This window comes from Pygoscelis adeliae, unplaced genomic scaffold (genome assembly GCF_000699105.1).
Source record: "Pygoscelis adeliae isolate BGI_AS28 unplaced genomic scaffold, ASM69910v1 Scaffold422, whole genome shotgun sequence".
NCBI lineage: Eukaryota > Metazoa > Chordata > Aves > Sphenisciformes > Spheniscidae > Pygoscelis > Pygoscelis adeliae.
In genome coordinates, this window is record NW_008824188.1 from 173906 (window position 1) to 193905 (window position 20000).

The 20000-nt window shown below is 46.2% G+C and overlaps 1 protein-coding gene across 1 annotated transcript in view; it reads left to right on the plus strand.

Moving 5' to 3' along the window:
* Window positions 1–20000, plus strand: part of ARID1A (AT rich interactive domain 1A (SWI-like)) — a 37947-nt gene that overhangs the window by 14938 nt on the left and 3009 nt on the right. Inside the window, exons 4-18 of the mRNA XM_009334660.1 lie at window positions 3616–3856; window positions 4229–4318; window positions 5058–5225; window positions 5848–6163; window positions 7264–7409; window positions 7496–7605; window positions 10091–10300; window positions 10860–11067; window positions 14914–15046; window positions 15417–15589; window positions 15762–15912; window positions 16071–16202; window positions 16313–16409; window positions 17896–18769; window positions 19070–19200. Of these exons, the coding sequence (XP_009332935.1) occupies window positions 3616–3856; window positions 4229–4318; window positions 5058–5225; window positions 5848–6163; window positions 7264–7409; window positions 7496–7605; window positions 10091–10300; window positions 10860–11067; window positions 14914–15046; window positions 15417–15589; window positions 15762–15912; window positions 16071–16202; window positions 16313–16409; window positions 17896–18769; window positions 19070–19200 (3180 nt within the window). The remainder of the gene's footprint in view (window positions 1–3615; window positions 3857–4228; window positions 4319–5057; window positions 5226–5847; window positions 6164–7263; window positions 7410–7495; window positions 7606–10090; window positions 10301–10859; window positions 11068–14913; window positions 15047–15416; window positions 15590–15761; window positions 15913–16070; window positions 16203–16312; window positions 16410–17895; window positions 18770–19069; window positions 19201–20000) is intronic.

Consider the following 20000-nt stretch of genomic DNA (forward strand, 5'->3'; position numbering starts at 1 on the left):
AACACACTCAGAAAATGCTGCTGTGCTGGCAGAGCGTTTCTTTGCTGGGAAGTGACTTTATTGTTGGAATTCATAAAACTTGCAGATCTTTAGAGGTGAAAGTCACTTTATGAGTTACTTGATTTTTATGGTCCTGTTTCATTTCATGTCCTAACATCCGAGAAAGGTTGACGTGTAATTGACTCTTAACTTATTTAAACTGATGATCTGAGAGTCTGATCCAGAGCCTTATAGCTAGAAGGCTTACTTTTCCTATACGTGAGGTCCGTGATGGTATGCTAGCAATGCAGAGGGGCCCTCGCTCGCATGTCTGAAGCAACCCTGTATTAACCTGCTTAATTAAAACTGAATGTTTTTAAATGACTTGCAGTACTTAGGTTAAGCTGTGATACATAGGCAGGGTCGAAGACATCAGCTTTAAAGATTGTTATCGAGTTACTTAGGAGTTAATTTTCAAACAGTTTTTAACATTGCTTCATTTTATGTCTTGCAGATATTTTTGTGCCTGGCATTACCAAGTTATATCCTCTTAGTCTGCCCAGTTCATGTATGAACATTGCTCATACCATGTAGCAGACAGTGACCTCCTCAGATCCTGGAGGCAACCCTTCTCTTTTGCCTCTTGGAGAAGCATGTCACTTACACTCCTGATAACGGAAGGAAGCGTTCACATTTCACCTTGCACACTCGCTCTGTATCTGTCCTTTCATGCCAGTATTTTGTCTCAGGTGTACATTTATAATATGTTTTTTCTTTTGAGCCTAAAAATCTCTCATCTAAGTAGCTATGGGCTCTGCCCCTCTGGTCTGAAGGTTTAACTGCCCTGAAATGCCGTACCTGCACAAGCTCATGGTGGTGGGGATTTTAAAGCTGCAAAGGATTTTGGCTTCCAGCTTCATTTCGGTGATGATGAAAACAGTCTTTGGATGCATTTGGTGATTCAGACTAGAAGTACCTTAATGTATTTAAGGGAAATACTAGTATTTCCGTCCAATTTTAGCTTGGACTGAATTGGCTTCTGGACATTCTGATCCCTTCAGTGACTTAAAGGGGAATCTAGATGTGATCTTGTACTGGTGGCTGAAGTTAGATGCAGTGAGTCTCGGGGAGAGGAGTGTGTTGCTCTTGTTTGTGTTGATTGATGCTTTTTAATGCAAAATGTTGGAAATGCTGACTCTTTGCTCCCACTTCAGATGGTTTACACAGTAGGAATGTGGGTTTTGTCAAAGTTGTCGGGGGGAAAAAAACAAGTAGCTGTGTAAATGAGCAACCCTTTTGATCTTACAATAAGAAGGCAGTGAAAATTGCAAGAGCCCTTAGACATTGTTTTTAGGCTTTTTCTGCAGATTTTTAGCTTTCATTGAAATAAAACAAAGCTCTTTTTTTTTTTCCCAGGAAGATAATAGTTCAGCAGTAAGCAAATACCCTTATGAGACTGTCGTGCAGGAAATGATCTCTCAAACAGAAGCAGTAATGGAAGGGGAGGAAGGACCTGCTATGCACTAAGTCATCCCACCAACTGACTGGCGTTTTCAGCTCAAATGTAGCATTTGCCAGTGTTTGTTAGAAGCATTGTGATCAAATTCCACTGTTAAAATAGGCAATACTGCCCTACTGCAGCAGACAACTGAATGTGGTGCAGCTGATGCCCAACTGTCCCCTTTGTCCTTCTGAATCATAGAATCACTAAGGTTGGAAAAGACCTCTAAGATCATCGAGTCCAACCGTCGACCCAACACCCCCACGCCCACTAAACCATGTCCCGAAGCGCCTCATCTACACGTCTTTTAAATACTTCCAGGGACGGTGACTCAACCACTTCCCTGGGCAGCCTGTTCCAATGTTTAACCACTCTTTCAGTAAAGACATTTTTCCTCACATCCAATCTAAACCTCCCCTGGCGCAACTTGAGGCCGTTTCCTCTCGTCCTATCGCTTGTTACTCGGGAGAAGAGACCGACCCCCACCTCGCTACAACCTCCTGTCAGGTAGTTGTAGAGAGCGATGAGGTCTCCCCTCAGCCTCCTTTTCTCCAGGCTGAACAACCCCAGTTCCCTCAGCCGCTCCTCATCAGACTTGTTCTCCAGACCCCTCACCAGCTTCGTGACAGTGACAGAATGTCACTGTCTATCCAACAAGTGCGATGAGGTGGTTGGATATCTCCTGGGTTGTTTTTTATTCTTCCGTAACTCCAGTTTTCCACTTCCTAGGATGTGGTGACGTACTGTTCTCCAGCTTAGATGATGGGGACATGCTGTCAGAGCCTTTTCACACATCACCTGGCAGACAGGTGTTACAGAGTGATAGGGCTCTTGCTTGCTTCTGAAGGCCACTAAGTTTGCAGTATCTTGTGTCTGAGGTCCTTCCGCACTGCGCAGAGCTGGGAAAATGTTATCCGAACTGCTGCTAAACAAGGCATCATCCAGTCTGTGTAAATGAGACCAGGGTGTCCAAGTTACTTATCAGTTGGCTCGGCCTTTGTGCATGGTGTTTTAAATGAGGTTGGCTCTGTTCACGCTGGTCAGCTGAATTCTGTGTAGAGAGAGTTGATCTGAAATGCCTTCAGAGCTCAGTCCAGAACACTTCTGATCCAGGGTTGATTGCTCTGAAAGACTTAGGAAGGATAGGTAAAGTCCTGGTAAGCTTTGGTCTGCAACTTCTTCACCTGCTGTGATCCTTCAAATCTCTGGCAGAGATTTTATCTAATCACGGGAATAGTTCTAACTTCCCAGCTTTCTGTTCAAATGTGCCACCACATACTCTGTCTTGGACTGTTACTTATTTACTCCAGGCCAAGCCTGAATAGCTGATGCACCTTATTATCAAACAGCTAGTACAATTGTGCGTGTTGGATCTGCACATCATCTTCTTGGAAGTATCCCCATTTTTCAGACTTGCCAGCTGATTTTTGGTGCTTTGCAGTTGCTACAGTGGCAATTGGAGGTTTCAACTTTCTTAGGCTTTTTGTGCTTTTCTTCTTCAGGGTAGATACATGCAGTAGGAAGGGTATTTTCTAGCTTCGCCTTCAAGAAAAGCTGAACTTTACAGGCTGATATTGTAACTGCTAATTTTTGCTATCTCTGAAGAAAGGGGAGCAGGAACCCTGAAGAGTATTTTATGGTTTTCTTTTAAATCTCTGTTTAGTTTGTTTTTATCCATCTCAAGTGAGTAGTTTCCCAGCTCATATGAGGTTTATGAATTAATTATGGCGAGGCAGGAGTTTTCTGTCTTTCAGAGGCTGAGCCACGTTTCTCTTCCAAGCCATGATCACATGGACTGTCTCCTCTATTTGCAGTTTTACATGCATTGTTGATGCATTCTTTAATTTCTCGTCTCTAAACTGAATTAAAAGAAGCAAGTAGGAGAATTAGCCAGTTGTTTGAACCATCAGCAAGCACTCAGCAAACCAGCTAGGGAGCTCTTGGGTTCAGAGACAGGCAGCAGGATAAGACCTCAGTCTGCAGCAGCCTTCGTTACTGACAATAACATGAACAGAGTTCATTGATTTCTATTTGTAGTATGCCTAAGGGAGAACTGCAGTCTTTCTTAGTGGTATGTGAGAGAGCAGTCCAATGTCTTTTTATTTTTGCCTGATCTGTTTCTCTGTGTATTGCAGGACCTGTCTGGTTCAATAGATGATCTACCCATGGGTACAGAAGGAGCCCTGAGTCCTGGAGTAAGCACATCAGGGATTTCCAGCAGTCAAGGAGAGCAGAGTAACCCAGCTCAGTCTCCTTTCTCTCCACATACCTCTCCTCACCTGCCAGGCATCAGAGGACCCTCCCCATCCCCAGTTGGATCTCCAGCTAGTGTTGCTCAGTCCCGCTCTGGTCCACTTTCACCTGCTGCAGTACCAGGTAACGCTGCTCAGCACGTGTTGATCTTTTGGTGGGACTGCCTCATGCAGCTGGAGAGTGAATTGAAATGGCCAGCGGGGAGGAATTGGCCAGCGTCAGTACTATGTGGTTATTGAGGTCCTGTGATCTCCTTTGTTTGCTTTAAAATGTCTGTAACTTTTAAAGGATGCTGTAAGTTGGGTGGGATGGTTGGTAAACCAGCAGTGTAATTTTGCTGGGTTAATGTGACTGATCTTGCTCTTGTTTTTCTTCACTGTGGCTAACATACCCTTCTCCTGAAGTTGTTTGTAGTTCTGGTATTTAATACTCTTGCATCCTGGGTTTTGTGGTGTGCAATTTTTGTGATTAACCACTCTCCTTTTTGTGGTGTAGGCAATCAGATGCCACCCCGACCGCCCAGTGGCCAGTCGGACGGTATCATGCATCCTTCCATGAACCAGTCAAGCATAGCGCAAGATCGAGGTGTGTGACATGAGTTAAAAGGTTTAATTGTATGGATCTGTTTGTAAAGCTAGATGCGTAACTGAAAATTACCTGGCCTGATGACATGGATTCTATGTTGAGATAGCATTTAAAAGCTGCCTCAGGTTTATAAGCTGCAAGTGTTTAGGCACCTTGCAGTAAATTCAACTGTTGCTGGTCGTTTGGCCTGTTAATGTTCCATCCGAGCTAGCAGTTTGGCTTGTAAGATGTTTTCTCTGGCTTTTGAAACACTTTTCTGTAAATGTTGCTTGTCCAAGGTCCATGACCTTAAGCTTCAAAATGAGGGGTACTCGCAACAAAATTGTGTACCTTTTCCCTCTAGAGAATAAGGTTAGCGTGGGGGAAAATGCATGTAAAATTCCAGCTCTCATGGCTGAAGGAATATAGTTGTCACCCTGAGAAAACAAACAAGCAAACAAAAAACAACAACAACAAGAAGGCCCTAGGATTTGCAGAGTCATACTGTCTACTCCTGTGGCACTAAGTTTTTTGTGGTGGTTTTTGTTTTTTTTTTCCTGGTTAAAACAGGAAATTGGGTCTGTTATCTTAGCAGATAACACTGGCTCCTTAATAGCAACCACTGTAAAATCTGTCTAGGCTGTTGACGAAAGGATTTTGTTAGTGGGTCCCGGAGGTTGTTGCTACCTAAGAACATGTGTGTCCAGTGGCACCTCTGGATAATTTGCACTCATAATTGCTCCGATCACTGGGTGACCAGGTTACATGCAGAGGAATCCTCAGATGCCCCAGTACAGCTCACCCCAGCCCGGCTCAGCCTTATCTCCCCGTCAGTCTTCTGGAGGACAGATGCACGCTGGAATGGGGCCATACCAGCAGAACTCCATGGGAAGCTACGGACCCCAGGGCGGGCAGTACGGACCTCAAGGTGAGGCACGGTCAGCTCCTCCAGGTGGGAACTGAGCTCAGCAAATACAAAAGGCCTCTCTCTGTTGTAACATCTTGTCTTTGGTAAACTGTTTTTTATTTGTCCCCTCTTAACGTGTGGGTAATACAAAACAATGCGCTCCTTATGAGCTGGAAGGAACTGTTCTTTGTTCATGTTGAGATTGATGAAATATGTTGCTCTCAGGGCTAGTTGTACTTTTAAATGTAGGATCCTCCCTCCTTGTTTAAAAAGATGTAGCTTGTGCATCCAGTGTAATAGAGAAGAAGGGCCAGTTCTCTTTGGAGAGGAAAAAAATAGCGTTGTATATTTTGGAAAGGGTTAAGTGAATTTTTTACATCCTGTCCTGGACCATTTAGCTCACTCTGCTTGGTTGAGGTTTGGGAGAGTTTCAGGCAGCTTTTGAATCGATGTTGTTACTTGGCTATGTCAAAACACATTTTATGTGGCTTATATCCAAGTACTTTGACTTTTTGTTGAGGTGTTAACACTCCCCCTCATCTCTGTTAGTGATCTTTAAATATTTGCTGATAGAAGATTTTTACGGTGATTCATAAACTAACTAGTTGAATGATGTTGTCTTCCCCTCTTTTTATCTCCTTAGGAGGTTATCCCAGGCAGCCAAATTACAACGCTATGTCCAATGCCAACTACCCCAGTCCAGGAATGGGAGGAAGCATGAACCCCATGGGAGCAGGGAGCCAGATGCATGGGCAGACTGGTGTGCCACCATACAGTGGGCTTCCTCCAGGGAGGATGAGCCATGCAACCATGGGGAACAGACCTTATGGACCTAACATGGCGAATATGCCGCCTCAGGTGGGGACAGGGATGTGCCCCCCACCAGGTGGCATGAATCGCAAAGCACAAGAAGCGGCTGCTGCCGCCATGCATGCTGCTGCCAACTCCATCCAGAACAGGTAAGGAGTGAGATTTCCCCTAGTCTCCGTTGAAGTCCCTTCCCTATGTCAGATGTAGGTTTCAGAGCTGTGGATGGAATAACCCAAAGTTGGGGTAATACCGAACATACATTTCCTTGAAGGCTTGCCATTCTTGGAGGCTTTTTCATCAGTCTCAAGTGTTAAAAAAGGAAGAGCATAAAGCTTGGACAAGCAGTGTGTCGGAATACATCGTTAATGACATGCTTAGGGAATTTTTAATATTCATAGGTGAAATCTATTTAACTCTGAGGTCCCTTCAGTTGTTTTTGCTTTCTGGTCGTCTTTGTTACATGAGTGGTTACACGTGGGTCTTTTTTCTTACTGCACATTTCAGAGTAGGTGTATTTGGCCTACCAGCATGCCTTGCGAGCCATGAACTTGCTTACAAATTGGGTTCCCCCAGTAAAGCTGTTAGATATATTTGTTGTCTGACTGGGCATTGTGCTCTTTATCCTGACTTAAGGGCTGCTTCTGCAATCTACTGTCTGATGTTACCTATGACTGCCAAGAGGTCAAGTTCCCAAATGCCGGTAAAGGCATCAAAGCCTGTCCCTTTGAGTAACAAGTTTGAGCGACAGTTGTGTGTGAGGTTTTCTGATACATGTAAAATAATGTATCTTCTATGGGTAACAAAAAGGAAAGAAATAAAGAAAAATCGTTAAATGTGGCTGGAGCGCTACACTATTCATCTATACAAATAACGTGTTCTCACGTAAATGCACAGGGCTGCAGTGTTTGCAGACCTGTTCTTCCCTGTAAAGGCAACTTAACAACTGAAATGAAGTTCAGTTTGGGGATGTAGTAGAACAAGGTTAAGAGTGAAAATGTTCAGAACTGAAGTCCCTCTTTCAAAATGGTTTGCATCCCCTTTTCTTTTGAGAATGAGACTTAGGCTCTAGGGTAGCTACGCTTTAAAGAGCACCTGATCTTTGGTCTTTTGCTGGAAAAGTGAGCTGGAGAAAGTCACTTCTCCGCTTCCTTTGTAGAAGGTTTCTTTTAGCGGTCGGGCTTCCTTAGAAGACAAGATCTTCATGCTTAGTATTTGGAGTAAGCGTCTGTTTCTTCCTTGCCTTCTCTAGGCCTCCTGGTTATCCCAACATGAATCAAGGGGGAATGATGGGCACTGGACCTCCTTACGGACAGGGAATCAACAGTATGGCTGGCATGATAAACCCCCAGGGCCCACCCTATCCGATGGGTGGGAATATGGCTAACAACTCTGCAGGTAAGCCAGTGCTGACTGTTAGGCATTTCATTGATTTCGTTGTACTGGATTGAAAATCAGTGTTAAAGATTCTTTTAACTTCCTAGGGATGGCGGCAAGCCCTGAAATGATGGGTCTTGGGGAAGTCAAATTAACACCTGCAACTAAAATGAACAATAAGGCAGATGGGACGCCAAAAGCAGAATCCAAGTCAAAGGTAAAATGTTTTGGTTTTTGTTTTTCATGAGTCCCATCCTCTTCGGCATCCAGGGAAGTAAAACCATTGCATGTTAACTTGGATTGAACAGTGCATCTATCTAGTAGTGAGTGTGGTTCCTGGGAGGAACCTAATTTGATTCGTCCTCCTTACCCTGAATGGACTTCTCATTAGCGTGGTTGTCCTTGTAGTATGTGATCTGACTGCTACTTGTGACCATGGTTCTAACTCAAGAGGGTGGTGAGTGAGTGGGATATCCTCTTTTGGGATGTGTTATGTTTCGGAGCGTAATTAAAGAAATAAGTGTCTTGAAACATGTGTATGTGTGTCCTAGAGTAGGCTGTGGCTATATTTGCAATAAACCACTAAATACCCACATATGTTAATAACAGTATTCTTGAGGAGCCTGAACTCTGCCATCCCCTACAGAGACCCACTAGCCCTCAGTAAGGCCAGGAAAGGGACTTCTTTGTCAGAATTCACGTGTCCTCCCCTGTTTATGACTCATGAGTTCAAGCCTCTATCTAGAATTTCTAACAGATGCCTGGCACACCTTATTTATATGTTCTCATTTCAATTGTGGGCTAGTCTTGCCTTTATTAACTGGGGAGAAGGTACCTGAACAGATGCACCTTTTTGGGTCGGCTTTATCCAAGTCCCCAGATCCTGTGAAGAGCTAATTAGACTGTTGCTTGAATCAGAAGTGTAAAGGTAAAGACCATGTAGTTGAAGTGCTTAGTGTAAGGAGACTGAACATGAATTACGCTTGATGCGTCCAGCCCAAAGGGCTGTGCTTGAACTGTGCCAGTGGTTCCAAGAGGTTCTTCAGGATTTATCAGGAAAATTCAAACAATTGAGGATTTTGCTTCTGGGATTCATAAACTGTTCAGAAATGAAGGGGAGCATTTCCCAGTGCTTGGGGAGTAATCAATTTCTCTTGCAAAACAATTTAGTATTGGGAATTATCACCTGCCACAGTGAAACTGCCAAAAGAAGTGTAAACAAACCTGAGGTTTTTTTCTGGTGTAGGCTTGGAGCTAGTCAGTTATCACCTGTCAGCTGGGAGGTGGTACACTAAAGCGTTACAGTTGTTTCACAGACAAACCTCTTACTAATCCTGTATTAAAGCCAGAAGAGGGAGGCAAACAAGTTCTTCAGGGAGTGTTTTTCTTTGCATTACTGCTACCAGTTTCAAAAGAACCACCAAAGTGCAGTTTCTGAGCCCATAGTCTCCTCTCTTGCTACTTGAGGGAAAATAAATGCTCTGCAAGTTTGATACCTGTACCACCAGCAGTCTGCAAGAAGATTCAGAAGATCTTTCACTTCTGCTCATGTGTTCCGGTATCTGCCTTTCTATTTGTGACAAACAAGGACTTGAATGCTCTTGGGCTAGGAGATGCCAGAAGCTACAAATAAGGGTTGTTCTGTCCTCCTGACCTGCGTTGTTCAAGGATTATCTCATGTGCTAATGAATACACTCAGTCTTGGGTTTAGGGGTTCATCTAGAACATCATCAGATTTGAAGTGCACTTCTACTTTGGAAGTTCATTTTTAAGTAAGCATTTGGAATGCCAAAACCATTTCTGCCTTTACCCCAAGTGTATGTGATCCAGGGGGAGAAAGACAAAATAACATGCTCATGCACTACATCAAAAGACTTGGGGGAAGCAAGGCAAGATGCAGGACCACAGGTTTTACCTCTAAATAGGCGCTCAGACAATTCAGTGAATCAGACGTGTAGGAACTAGTGCGTGATACTCATGCTTCATAGCTGTAAACTTGTATTCCAAATTCCTGTGATACCTTTCTGTATCAGTCTTCCTGGATCCTGATATGCCAGCGATAGCAAACCAATACGGGAGCTTACGTCATATCTGGGTAGCAGGAGATTTCTGCACTTCTGTCAGTGAATAGGCGAGGGAAGAGAGATGGTCTTTGTGGGGGACCCCTCACACACATCGGTCAAACAGGTGCCTCTAATCTTTATTTTTCTTTGAGGCGTGTTTATTGTTATTCCTTTGCAGTGTTTAGTGTCAGTTTAACCTGGCAATCTACCACTTGGGTAAGAGAAGAGGCTAACTGGAGGGCAGCATTCACCATGGCAGTCATGGGGAATCTCATTTGCATTTGAACTAGATGTTTTCTCATGTATTTAGCGAACGAGCCCAGACAGGATCTCTCAGAGAGATGGCTCTCTGCAAAGTCTCCTTGAGGTTTGTTTGGTTTCTGTAGCATTCCTGAAACCTTTCACTTTTTAAAAATACATATTGTGTGAATTCCCTGAGTAGTGGCTGGTTTTGTGATACCTTTGTCAAATAATATTTGCCTGATGTTGATCTGAGACAAGTGTAGGTCTAATATAAAGCTGTTCTCAGTATAACAGCAGAACTTTGAACTTCTACCTGACTGCTTTTTTGAAACCATCTCGGATGTGAACTAGCTGCTTTTGTGCCACTCAGTCCTGATCTCTCTTTCCTTCTCCTAGAAGTCCAGTTCCTCTACAACAACCAACGAGAAGATCACCAAGCTCTATGAGCTGGGTGGTGAGCCTGAGAGGAAGATCTGGGTAGATCGTTACCTGGCCTTTACCGAAGAGAAGGCCATGGGCATGACAAATCTCCCAGCAGTAGGCAGGAAACCCTTGGACCTTTACCGGCTCTACATCTCAGTGAAGGAGATTGGAGGATTGACTCAGGTGAGTGTCCAGCAGCCAGCGTGGTGACTGAGTGTTTGTATTCAGAGCTGCCCACTGTCTGGCAGTCACAAGTCAATAGGCAACACAATTCAAAGTTAGATTTGTAGCTAGACGTAAGCCATGACTTTCTATTTAGCTGTGTTTCTTGTCTTTATTTTTTTCAATAATGCTTATAAAACCCAGCATCCTTTAAGTGAGCCAAATGTCTGCTCTCCCATTGTCTGGTTGAGAACAGTCTGTGGTGAGATTCAGTTCAAGTGCTTTTTTTCCCCCTGCTTTGTCCAGTGCAAAGCTTGGTGATGCTGTCTTTGTCTTTGCATCTGGCTGTCAACTGACCTCATGGCTAATTTGATTTGCAATCTGTGCCTGTTCGAAAAGTTTTCTCTAGGTGAGGAAGAGAGTTTACTAGTTTTTGGTTTTGAACACAACTGTATCTGCTCTGCTTAGCCCTTATTGCATCCTTTGTTTTAGCTGGGAAGTGTTGATTTCTTCCCAGAAAATTTCTTGGAGGAGAAGTAGCTGGGATTTTGAGTTTAGAGCCTCTTGTTTGGTTGTGCAGGTCAACAAAAACAAGAAATGGCGCGAGTTAGCCACAAATCTCAATGTGGGCACGTCCAGCAGTGCAGCTAGTTCTTTGAAGAAGCAGTACATCCAGTGTCTCTATGCCTTTGAGTGCAAGATTGAGCGAGGTGAAGACCCCCCTCCAGATATCTTTGCAGCTGCCGATTCAAAGAAGTCTCAGACTAAGATACAGCCTCCATCTCCAGGTGAGTTTAGACACTGGTTTAAGGTGTGCAATGAATGTTTGAACCAGAGGATCTCTGGCACTGTACACCCGACTCCACGTGCTGTGGGCCAGACTGATTCCAAGCTTCACAAAGCCCTCATGTCTGTTTCTAATTAGATGTTCTCTGGTTGTGTAGATTAAATACTTTGGTAATGTGGGAGCGAATGATACTGGGATGATAAGTCAAGCTTCTTGCGATAGTTCAGTTTTTGTGTGTCCCACCTCTGTACTAAGTTTAAGAAAAGGGAAAACATAAAAATATATGCATACATATATACACGCACCTCTGTGCTTACCAGTACGTCACTGCCTTATGAGAATCTGGTGGAGAGAGGAGTCTGGAGTTAATCCCTTCAAGGTGATCTCTGCATATTCTAACAGCAGCCCTTGTTGTTACTGCTTGGCTTTGGGAACTTGCTAGAAAAGTTGTGCTTGTTTTGACTATGCAAGCGCTACCTTCTGGGAGTAAATGCTTGAAGTGGGTGTGCACTCGTCTTCCTCATGAATTACTTCTTTCTGTTTTCAGCAGAAGACAGTGAGGACTTTCTGAGGCTTTGTGCCCAGAGCGCTTTATAAGCCTCTTACAAGTCGGATGCTCTAGAATTCAGGCCCTTTAAAATGAACTTCTGCTGTTGTTTCAAATTTGATGGGGTGCTCCAGTTTCTGAATATTTAAGCATAGTGTTCAATTCAGAAAAAAAAAAAAGGGGGGGGGGGAGAAGGGGAGACGGGGAGAAAATGTCCAGGCTAGCAGTGCATGCTGTACTCTTTAGTCTTCGGAAAGTCTGATCGTTTCTGTCTCATTTGCATTGAGTTCATTGCTTGAATTGCTGCTGAACTTGCCAACCCTTTAAGCTTCAGTTTTCCAGTTTGTCTTATAAGTAAAAGCTTCAGATGCTTTTTCTGGTCAGGAGCCTGTTCGTGTAGGTGAAATAAAAACTTTGTCTGCCTTGAAGTTCCTGTAATGTTTGCAAAAAATGCCTTTCTGGTTCTGAAACCTGGCATCATCTTTGTCTAGCTTCTGAGGAGTGGAATAATGAACCCTTTTTTGATTGTACTGCAGTTGTGTTTCAGCCCTGCTAAGCCCTTGATCGACAGTGTGCTTGTCCGAATATTCTGTTGGCAACTACATTTATCTATCCTCTCAGTTACGGAGTGTTGTTTTTTTTAAAGAACTAAATCATGTCTGTTCACTAGTCAGGAAACCTGTCCCAGTGTAGCTTCAACCTTGGTGTATTCTGCAAGATAAAGCAACGTTTGTGTCACTAGACTAAACTTCTGTCTAAAGTGGTGTCTGAGTTCTGCTTAAACTAGACCACAAATCCATCCCCACTTTCTTTTCAAAACCTCTTTCTTACCCCCCTGAGATACAAGGCAGTGGAACAAAGATGTTAAGGGCGTTTGGAGTTTATTTGGAGAGGGCTGAGACTTTTAGAAGGCCACTTAAAACTTCTTGTAGCACTAGGTGCCTGTCAGAACGGATTAGATGGTGCATCAATTTTTATTTTGTTTTAGCTAATATGGTGGCATGTGAAGGTCATGAGTCTGCCTTCTGGGCTGCGGTACAGGTGATCTCGTGCTTCAGCACATCAGCAGTAGGAATTTGCAGGACTGCTTTCCCAAACTCTGCACGTTTGTGCAGCTCTGTTGACTTAGTCCACAGGTTTGATTCCTGCTATGAGAGAACTGTGCGGTATTTCCTATTTAACCTGTTCTCTCCATTTGTCTTACTCCAGTCTCCTGCAACTAGGAATATGCAGAGGCAGCACTGAAGCATGGTTGGTTGCTCTGATCCTTTAAGCTGTATCACTCAGCATGTTCATGCTCCTCTTTCCTTTTCCTCCTCTCTCTCGCCCCCCTGGATCGGCAGGAACTGAGGATGTAGGACACAACACGAATTGCTTTCTCAACCTCAGCTCCAGACTTAAGAATCTTGGAGGAGCATTGAATCCCAGTGGGCACTACTGTTCCAGGGTAGGCCTCAGCTGAGGCCCCGCTGAAACAGCGTCCTCCAGACTTGCACACACAGAGGCCTGTCTCCCAGCAGATCACCCTTACTGGGGAATAACTTCCCTGTTTGAAAGCCAAGTGGACACAGTGGGGCATTTTGAATTCCCATCAGTTGGATGAAGGGCTCTGTCATCCCACACAGACACACGTGCTTTGCTCTCCTTGCAGGCTTTGTAACCTGTTGGCATTGGCTTGCACTTCATTTCAGCCTGTTCTGTCAAGTGAACTTCTGCATAACTTTGTGATTGATGAGGATCGCAGTGCGTGATTCTCCATTAACCGCTTTTTGAGGCTGCAGAGCGTCTAAAGGGCTTGCAGGACAATCATCTAGGTAGAGCTCTTGGTGCTGGAGCTGTTTTCCATGCAGCGTGTGTTCATAACCCTCAAAACCCAAGTGTTTACAGAAAGGCCTTGGCTGGAGTGGACCGGGTACTGCCTCGTGGGCACTCGGCGCAGGTTTCCTGCAAACCTTCTTGGGTTCCTGCTTGCAAACTGCAGCGTGTCCCTGGGGAGGCGTAATCAGTCTGCCGTTGGGTTTTAATTCCCAGAGCATGGAACTGGCCTGGCTCCAACTGTGTGTAAATTTGTGAGTGGGAGGGACGGCAGGGGGTGGGGACAAACACCAAATGGCAGCGACGCAGGGAATGTCTCGGGGCCTCTTCCTGCCGATGCCAGCATTACAAACAGAGACAAGCGGAAGTGGGAAGTGAGTGGAGCTGACCCGCTGCTGACGAGGGAAGAACGGCGGGGAGGGCCCATGAATGAAACTCCCTGCTGAGCTTGCCTCTGCCCTTCCTTCTCCTGAGACCTCCCCAGGCTGGGAGGGAGTCACAGAGAAGAGGACAGGGTGCCAGGAAGGTGGGGTGTAAACAAACATGCCCTGGACGTGACCTCGGAGGATTTTAATGAATAGCTGAAATGACTCATCAAGCAGCAGGGCTGAAGCTGAGGGATATCTGGTGCTGAGGATGGTAACTAATGGAAACATTAATTAAGAGTTCAGCTCTTGCCAGCTGCGAGGAGCATATGAACCTGAGAGCTGACACTGTCACAGCGATCCAGGGGCAGAGGAGAGCTCCTAGAGCTGACGGCACAGCTGGATTACACATGACGGCCTGGGATTTTTGATGAAAGCTTACTGTAGCGTAAAGCAACCTGTACAGAGCCAAGGAACTTGCTGGACGGGTTTTGTCTTTCAGTGAAAGATCCGGCATCTCCGGCATTCCCTGTTCCAGGAATCCTTGGGAGTGGTGCTTGAATTAACCTGCATGAATTAACCCCTGTTGAAGGGCAGAGGAGCCTTGTTCAGAGTTACTTGGTGACTTCAGCTGGCATCTTGGGAGTTTCCATCACTAGAAAGATTGTGAGACTTCAGGAGAGAGCTCAAACCCACCTTCTTTCTGGGTAGAAAGAGAATGTGAAGGTGATGAGTCAGTGGTTGTCACTTGGCAAGAAGCACCCTATTCTGTGCTGCATGGTGCACTGGAGAGCATCAACCTTTGAAGCTAGATAGCCTGGGCAGCACGACACAGTGCTACAGTGGTGGCACGGTGTGTAAAAGGTTATGTGGTTAAGAATGAAGGCATGATGAAAACAAACATGTTCTCTCAGCTTTACATTACTGTACACGGTTCTTCTGGGAAGTCTGGGCCAGTATGTCCTTGAAGTGTTGAGCTCCTTGTACTTTTTTTGGCCATGTTTCACCTCTCTCTTTCTTGAAGGACTCTGCTCTCTGTTTTTGAGGCTGATGTTCTGGGCGTTTCTGGGTTGCACCTGTAGGGTGCAAAGCTGCTCACACTACGTTTCTGTTCTTGCAGCGGGTTCAGGCTCAATGCAGGGTCCTCAGACGCCTCAGTCCACCAGCAGCTCCATGGCAGAAGGAGGAGACTTGAAGCCACCAACTCCAGCGTCTACACCACACAGTCAGATGCCCCCTTTGCCAGGCATCAGGTATGAAACCTTTGCATCCTCTTCCACTATGCTGGATGCAAGCTGTGAACGCGAGGTCGCTTCTGGGTCAGTACTACAGATGGCTGGAGACTTGAGTATCTCTTTTGGTGGGGCTCCATGGCTTTGCTCCTTTGTTAATGGCTCACAGCAACATTGTTGACTCTGCATCTGTGTGTGAATAATCATGACTTTTGGGACTGGGTCTGAGGATAGTATTGTAGAAGGGCAGTTCTTCATGCCTCTGTTGGAGGAGCATGACTGTGGTCTTTCTAGGGGATAGCAACACCTGAGAGGGAACACGGGGGGAAAAGTATCCTGAGGAGCATCGTGGACCTTTGTAATCCTGTGTTTGTGGGTTTTTTTGAATCAGGAGTAACTCAGTGGGCCTTCAGGATGCCTTTGCAGATGGTAGTGATCCCACGTTCCAGAAGCGGAACTCCATGACTCCAAATCCAGGGTACCAGCCCAGCATGAATACCTCCGACATGATGGGTCGCATGTCTTACGAGCCAAATAAAGATCCTTACAGCAGTATGAGGAAAGGTGAGGAAGTCCTTGTGTGCTCCTCTCCCTTTTCTCCTTGAGTGCTAATACCTGTATCTGGCTGGAACGTGCTGTAGGAGACCTTCTGCTTGCCCTTCTTCCCCAGAAGACGGGACGTATCTTTCTAAGGCAGAGGTAGACATGTTTATCGGTCCTTCTTTCAATATTTCAGCTCCAGGAAGCGATCCCTTCATGTCCTCAGGGCAGGGCCCCAACAGTGGTATGGGTGACCCTTACAATCGTGCTGCAGGTCCAGGGATGGGTAATATGGCCATGGGACAGCGGCAACACTATTCCTACGGAGGTCCTTACGACAGAGTGAGGTGAGTACTTGAACCCGGTGAGATCCTGATGTGCTTGACTCACGTGAAATGATTACTTTCTCTTCACTACTGTGACTTTTCTGATCATATTTTTTCATTTGAGGAGCAAGGGTGAATTTAAGTGGACGTGTGGGGTTTTTGTGTTTGCTTCCATGTAGGACGGAGCCCGGCATGGGACCTGAGGGCAACTTAGCAACCGGAACTCCGCAGCCAAACATCATGCCTTCCACCCCTGAATCGGGGATGTACTCTCCCAGCCGCTACCCGCAGCAGCAGCAGCAGCAGCAAAGGTCTGTGCGGGGTGTTGCCACAAACAGCTCTTCCCAGTTAGAGAGCTCTGAGACTGTGAAAGTGAAGCATGCATCTGATCAGACAAGTAATGCATCTGTTTCTTCTCCAGACATGATTCCTATGGCAATCAATTCTCCACTCAAGGCACATCCTCGGGCAGCCCCTTCCCTAGCCAGCAAACTACCATGTATCAACAGCAACAGCAGGTAAGTTATCAGAAGGTTTCTGATTTGTTTGACCGAGAGACAGAAGAGTTTTATCTGTGAAATTTGTGAAAAGGGGAGGATGAAAACTCTTTGGGCTGTGTGTTTGCTTTATGAATGTGTAGAATTAAGTACCTTATACAGGAGGCTTCCCCCCCCAGTTTCCAAATAGTTTAAATATGTTTTAATTAGTGTTTCCAGTTGTTGTGTTAGCAAAACAATGTTCTGAGAATGGAGGCTGTGTAGTGTGCAGACATGTGCGCTCTGGTCAGGCAGCAGGAGATCAGGAAGCTTTATTGGGCTTCTCTGCCCCTCTGGAATTCTCTGAATCCCATCACGTTTCTGTAATACTTTTGGTCCAAGTGATCAGATGAGTTTGTCTGGAGTAAGTCCTTGATCGCTCTGAGGAGCTGTTTCAGGTGGATCAGCCCCCCTAACCCAGGGCTTTTTTTTTGTCTTTGCCTTACTGAGCCTGCAGACAAAGGCTTCAGACCTGCCTGCAGTCCTCCACTGCCCCACTGCCGCCTGCTCGTTGTTCCCAAAAACATCAGGTTTGTTTCAGGACAGAGTTTGAATGAACATACATCTCCTTCCATAATCCTTACATATGACTTGCTCTTTGTATCAGTGCCAAGACCCATAATGTTTTCCTGATAATTTTGAGTCCTCTGGTTTAGGAGAGTATAGAGAGGGCACTCGCTGAGCTGTGCTAAGAATAATTCCAACTGCTCTGCAGTTTGGCTCTGCAACCAGAGCCACGGGGCTCTGAGCCAAGAGTTCGAGTTACTCTGGTACTTGTCATCTTTGAAGCCCTAGAGCTCCATCTGAAGCCAGTCATGACCGTGGAGCTTCTGAGTAGACTGTATAGCAGCTGGAGCGTAGACCCTTGGAGGCAAGAGAGATCTTGGATTTTAATTTTGTCTCGGCAATTGACTGTTTTCTCCATTTGCACTTAAAAGAAGTAGTGGGGGGAACAGTTCTTGCTCCTTTCAGTGATGTGTTTTGAAATCTACAGGAAAGGAAGAAGCAGGAAGTACAACAGTTTTTAATGCATCTTGTTTAATGCTTCAGCAGAAACCTCTGTTTGCTGGGAAATAGAAGAGAAATAGGGTCTGATAAAATTCCTGGATGTGAAGGGAAGCAAGTACCTGCGCACAGTTTGGTTTGTGGTGAATGTACAGTAGAGCTGAGTTTTTTCTGCAGGAAAGTCCTTTCTGTGGGCAGATTTCTTCCCTCAAGGCATCCTTGTAGAATCCACAAGGAAACTACCCAGCCAGCCGCAAGGAATTGGTCTTGGCTTGTGAATTGAAAGACTGATCCAGCTTCGCGCTGGATATGGCTAACAACGAGACGAGTCTTGCTCTCTTACAGGCCATGCCATGCCATGGGGCATATCCTCTGGCTCCCAGTAGCTTTACCCACTGAGGTTTGGGTTGCTTGTTTCTAAGTAGATAATCTCATATGGTCGATGCCTTTATTTTCCCTGTAGAATTACAAGCGACCGATGGATGGCAGCTACGGCCCGCCTGCTAAGCGACACGAAGGGGAGATGTACAACGTACCATACAGCGCCGGGCAGGGGCAGACGCAGCAGCAGCTGCCTCCAGCACAGACCCAGCAACCGAGCCAGCAGCAAACTGCACAGCCGTCTCCACAGCAGGACTTGTATAACCAGTATGGGAGTACATACCCTGCTGCTGACCGCCGATCTGCCGGAGGGCCACAGAACCAGTTCCCATTCCAATTTGGCAGAGACAGGGTCTCGGCTCCCCCAGGCTCCAATGCTCAGCAAAACATGCCTCCTCAGATGATGGGTGGTCCCATACAGTCTACTCCAGAGGGCCCGCAGCAAGGCGCCATGTGGCAAGGGCGCAACGAAATAGGGTACAGCTATCCGAATCGGCAGAGCACTGGCTCTGCGCCCCAGGGGCCCGCTTATCACGGAGTGACTCGAACAGATGAAATTCTGCATTCAGACCAGAGGGTCAACCATGAGGGACCATGGCCTTCCCACGGGAACCGGCAGCCTCCTCCTGGTCCCTCTGCCCCCGTGCCCCCAATGACTAGGCCCCCCCAGTCTAACTACCAGACCCCCCCTAGCATGCAGAATCACATTCCTCAGGTATCCAGCCCAGCACCTCTGCCCAGACCTCTGGAGAATCGCACTTCTCCTAGTAAACCTCCATTCCTGCACTCGGGGGTGAAAATGCAGAAGGCAGGACCGCCAGTCCCTGCCTCGCATATAACACCAGCAGCTGTACAGCCTCCCATGATCCGACGAGACATCACCTTCCCTCCGGGATCAGTAGAAGCTACGCAACCTGTGTTGAAGCAGAGGAGACGGCTGACAGCAAAAGATATTGGTAAGAGGAAACTCCTGCTTTTCTGCTTGTGCCTGTCGAGGGGATGGGTGCTGCCGTTACCCTTTGGTACAGTACTGCTGAGTGGAAGGGCTCTGCTGGCTTTGAAAGAATTATATTTTTGCAGGTTAGTTGTGTTTTCAGACATGGTTTTGGCATTGTCTGCGGAGAGATTGCTGGTACATACAGTCTGTACATCATCTTAAACAGGCTCTGCTCTTCATGGTCCAAAAAGCAGTATCAAGTATCTCCTTTTTGTTTTTAAACTCCAGGAGCTGGAAGTATCATGTGTTTATGTTACAGGAACTCCTGAAGCCTGGAGAGTGATGATGTCTCTGAAGTCTGGGCTGCTAGCTGAAAGTACGTGGGCCTTAGATACCATAAACATCCTGCTCTATGATGACAACAGCATAATGACCTTCAACCTCAGCCAGGTGGGTGCAGATGCTCTCCGATGCAGGTCTTTGAAGTGCTAATTTTGTAGGGTTTTCTGTCAGCGAGATAGCAACAAGCAGCTCGTGCCCTTGTAGGGCCAGACTCCCAGACGTCCCTGTACCTGCGGAGCACGCCGGGTCTGAAGAGAGCGTGGGGTCTGTGTAGCTGTGCACTGGTTACTCACTGGCCCATCTAATTTAGATGTGTGTTGGTGTGCAAGCGTGTGTGTTCTCCTCTTTGGTGAGATGTATTGCCTCTGTAACAGAGGAAGTGAATAACGGTGGGGAGGCCATAATGGACTTTGCAGCGAGAGTGCTATGAAAGGCTGGAGGCTGCTTGCATTTTTGGGTGTTGGCGACGTTTGTTCACCCCTGGCTCTGTCTTTCCCCCGGGACAGTACGCAGTGAGGCTGGGATGCCAATCCGGAGGGGCAGCCTTTCTCAGTCAGTTGCCGTGTGCCTCTGTGGCCGTTCTAGAAACTGCTTGGCAATACTGTAAAGGCTGTTTTGCTTAGTGCTGCCCATCACCTCCCTGTGTATTAACCAGTGGGGAGATAGAACCAAGAGCACGTGTGTGTGTGCGTGCGCACACAGGTACGTGTGTCTGGAGGGGGGGCGGTTGGATACTGACAGTCGGTATCTGGTTTTGCCTTTGTTCCTTTTCTCAGAGGACGGAAAGCTCTCTCTTGCAAACAGTTTATTGCCAGCATGAAAAGAACCCATGAATTAACATCCCTGCTTAAATTCTTAGACCTTTATGCCCTGCTTTCCCAGTAGCTCACGTTGGCCTAAGTTGCTTT